Here is a 657-nt window from a genome sequence, read left to right as displayed (position 1 = left end):
TTAAGTTGAAAACTTATTGACGTGTTATTATAAATATTTCTGTTACTCATTTTTTTCTGTTTTATTTTACAGAGAAAAAGAAAAGCAGCTTTAGAACAGAGTAATGTACTGAAGAAGATCAAAGCAAGGACGTGAGACTAATGTATTTTTTTAAGGTAAAAGCCTGTATCTTAGTTGTAAGTACATCATGATCTCTCATACACATCATGTGAAGAGGTTGTATTTTTGTGTCTAACTGTGCTTAATATTTGTAGCACAGGAAAGAATATGCATAAAATTGATGGAAATTTTGGATTTAGAACATTTTGTCTTTTTCTGTGCTGATATCTCCTATATGTAGTGAATTTTATTTTCTAATTATATGTCATTGGAGTGGGTAGATATTTTCATTAATGTCATTCAGAAAAGTAGAAATGCTATGTTTTTGAATGTTTTCATGATATTAGAACAAGGATAATAAATCTTGTTTTGAAAATTGTGTTTTCTTTACATTATATATTTTCTTAGAATTTCATTTTTAGTTTTTTTCAAGTTATTGCCCTAAAAAAAGTATATATATATATTTTTTTTCATGAGAAATGCATTGCTGTTATTGCCTGCTTATTTGGATCATTGAACTACTCCGGGTCAGCCTTAATTCAGTTGGTCAGAGTTGAG

General features: G+C 28.2%; 1 protein-coding gene across 1 annotated transcript in view; it reads left to right on the top strand.

The window, feature by feature from the left end:
* The window catches only part of LOC119593162 (DNA methyltransferase 1-associated protein 1-like), a 10,954-nt gene extending 10,479 nt beyond the window's left edge, over positions 1–475 (top strand). Inside the window, exon 10 of the mRNA XM_037942130.1 lies at positions 73–475. Coding sequence (XP_037798058.1) covers positions 73–135 — 63 coding nt within the window. The 3' untranslated portion in view covers positions 136–475. The remainder of the gene's footprint in view (positions 1–72) is intronic.
* The last annotated feature ends 182 nt before the right edge of the window (positions 476–657 follow it).

The sequence above is a fragment of the Penaeus monodon genome, chromosome 31, assembly GCF_015228065.2.
Source record: "Penaeus monodon isolate SGIC_2016 chromosome 31, NSTDA_Pmon_1, whole genome shotgun sequence".
Lineage (NCBI taxonomy): Eukaryota > Metazoa > Arthropoda > Malacostraca > Decapoda > Penaeidae > Penaeus > Penaeus monodon.
This window is presented reverse-complemented; position numbering and strand designations above follow the sequence as displayed.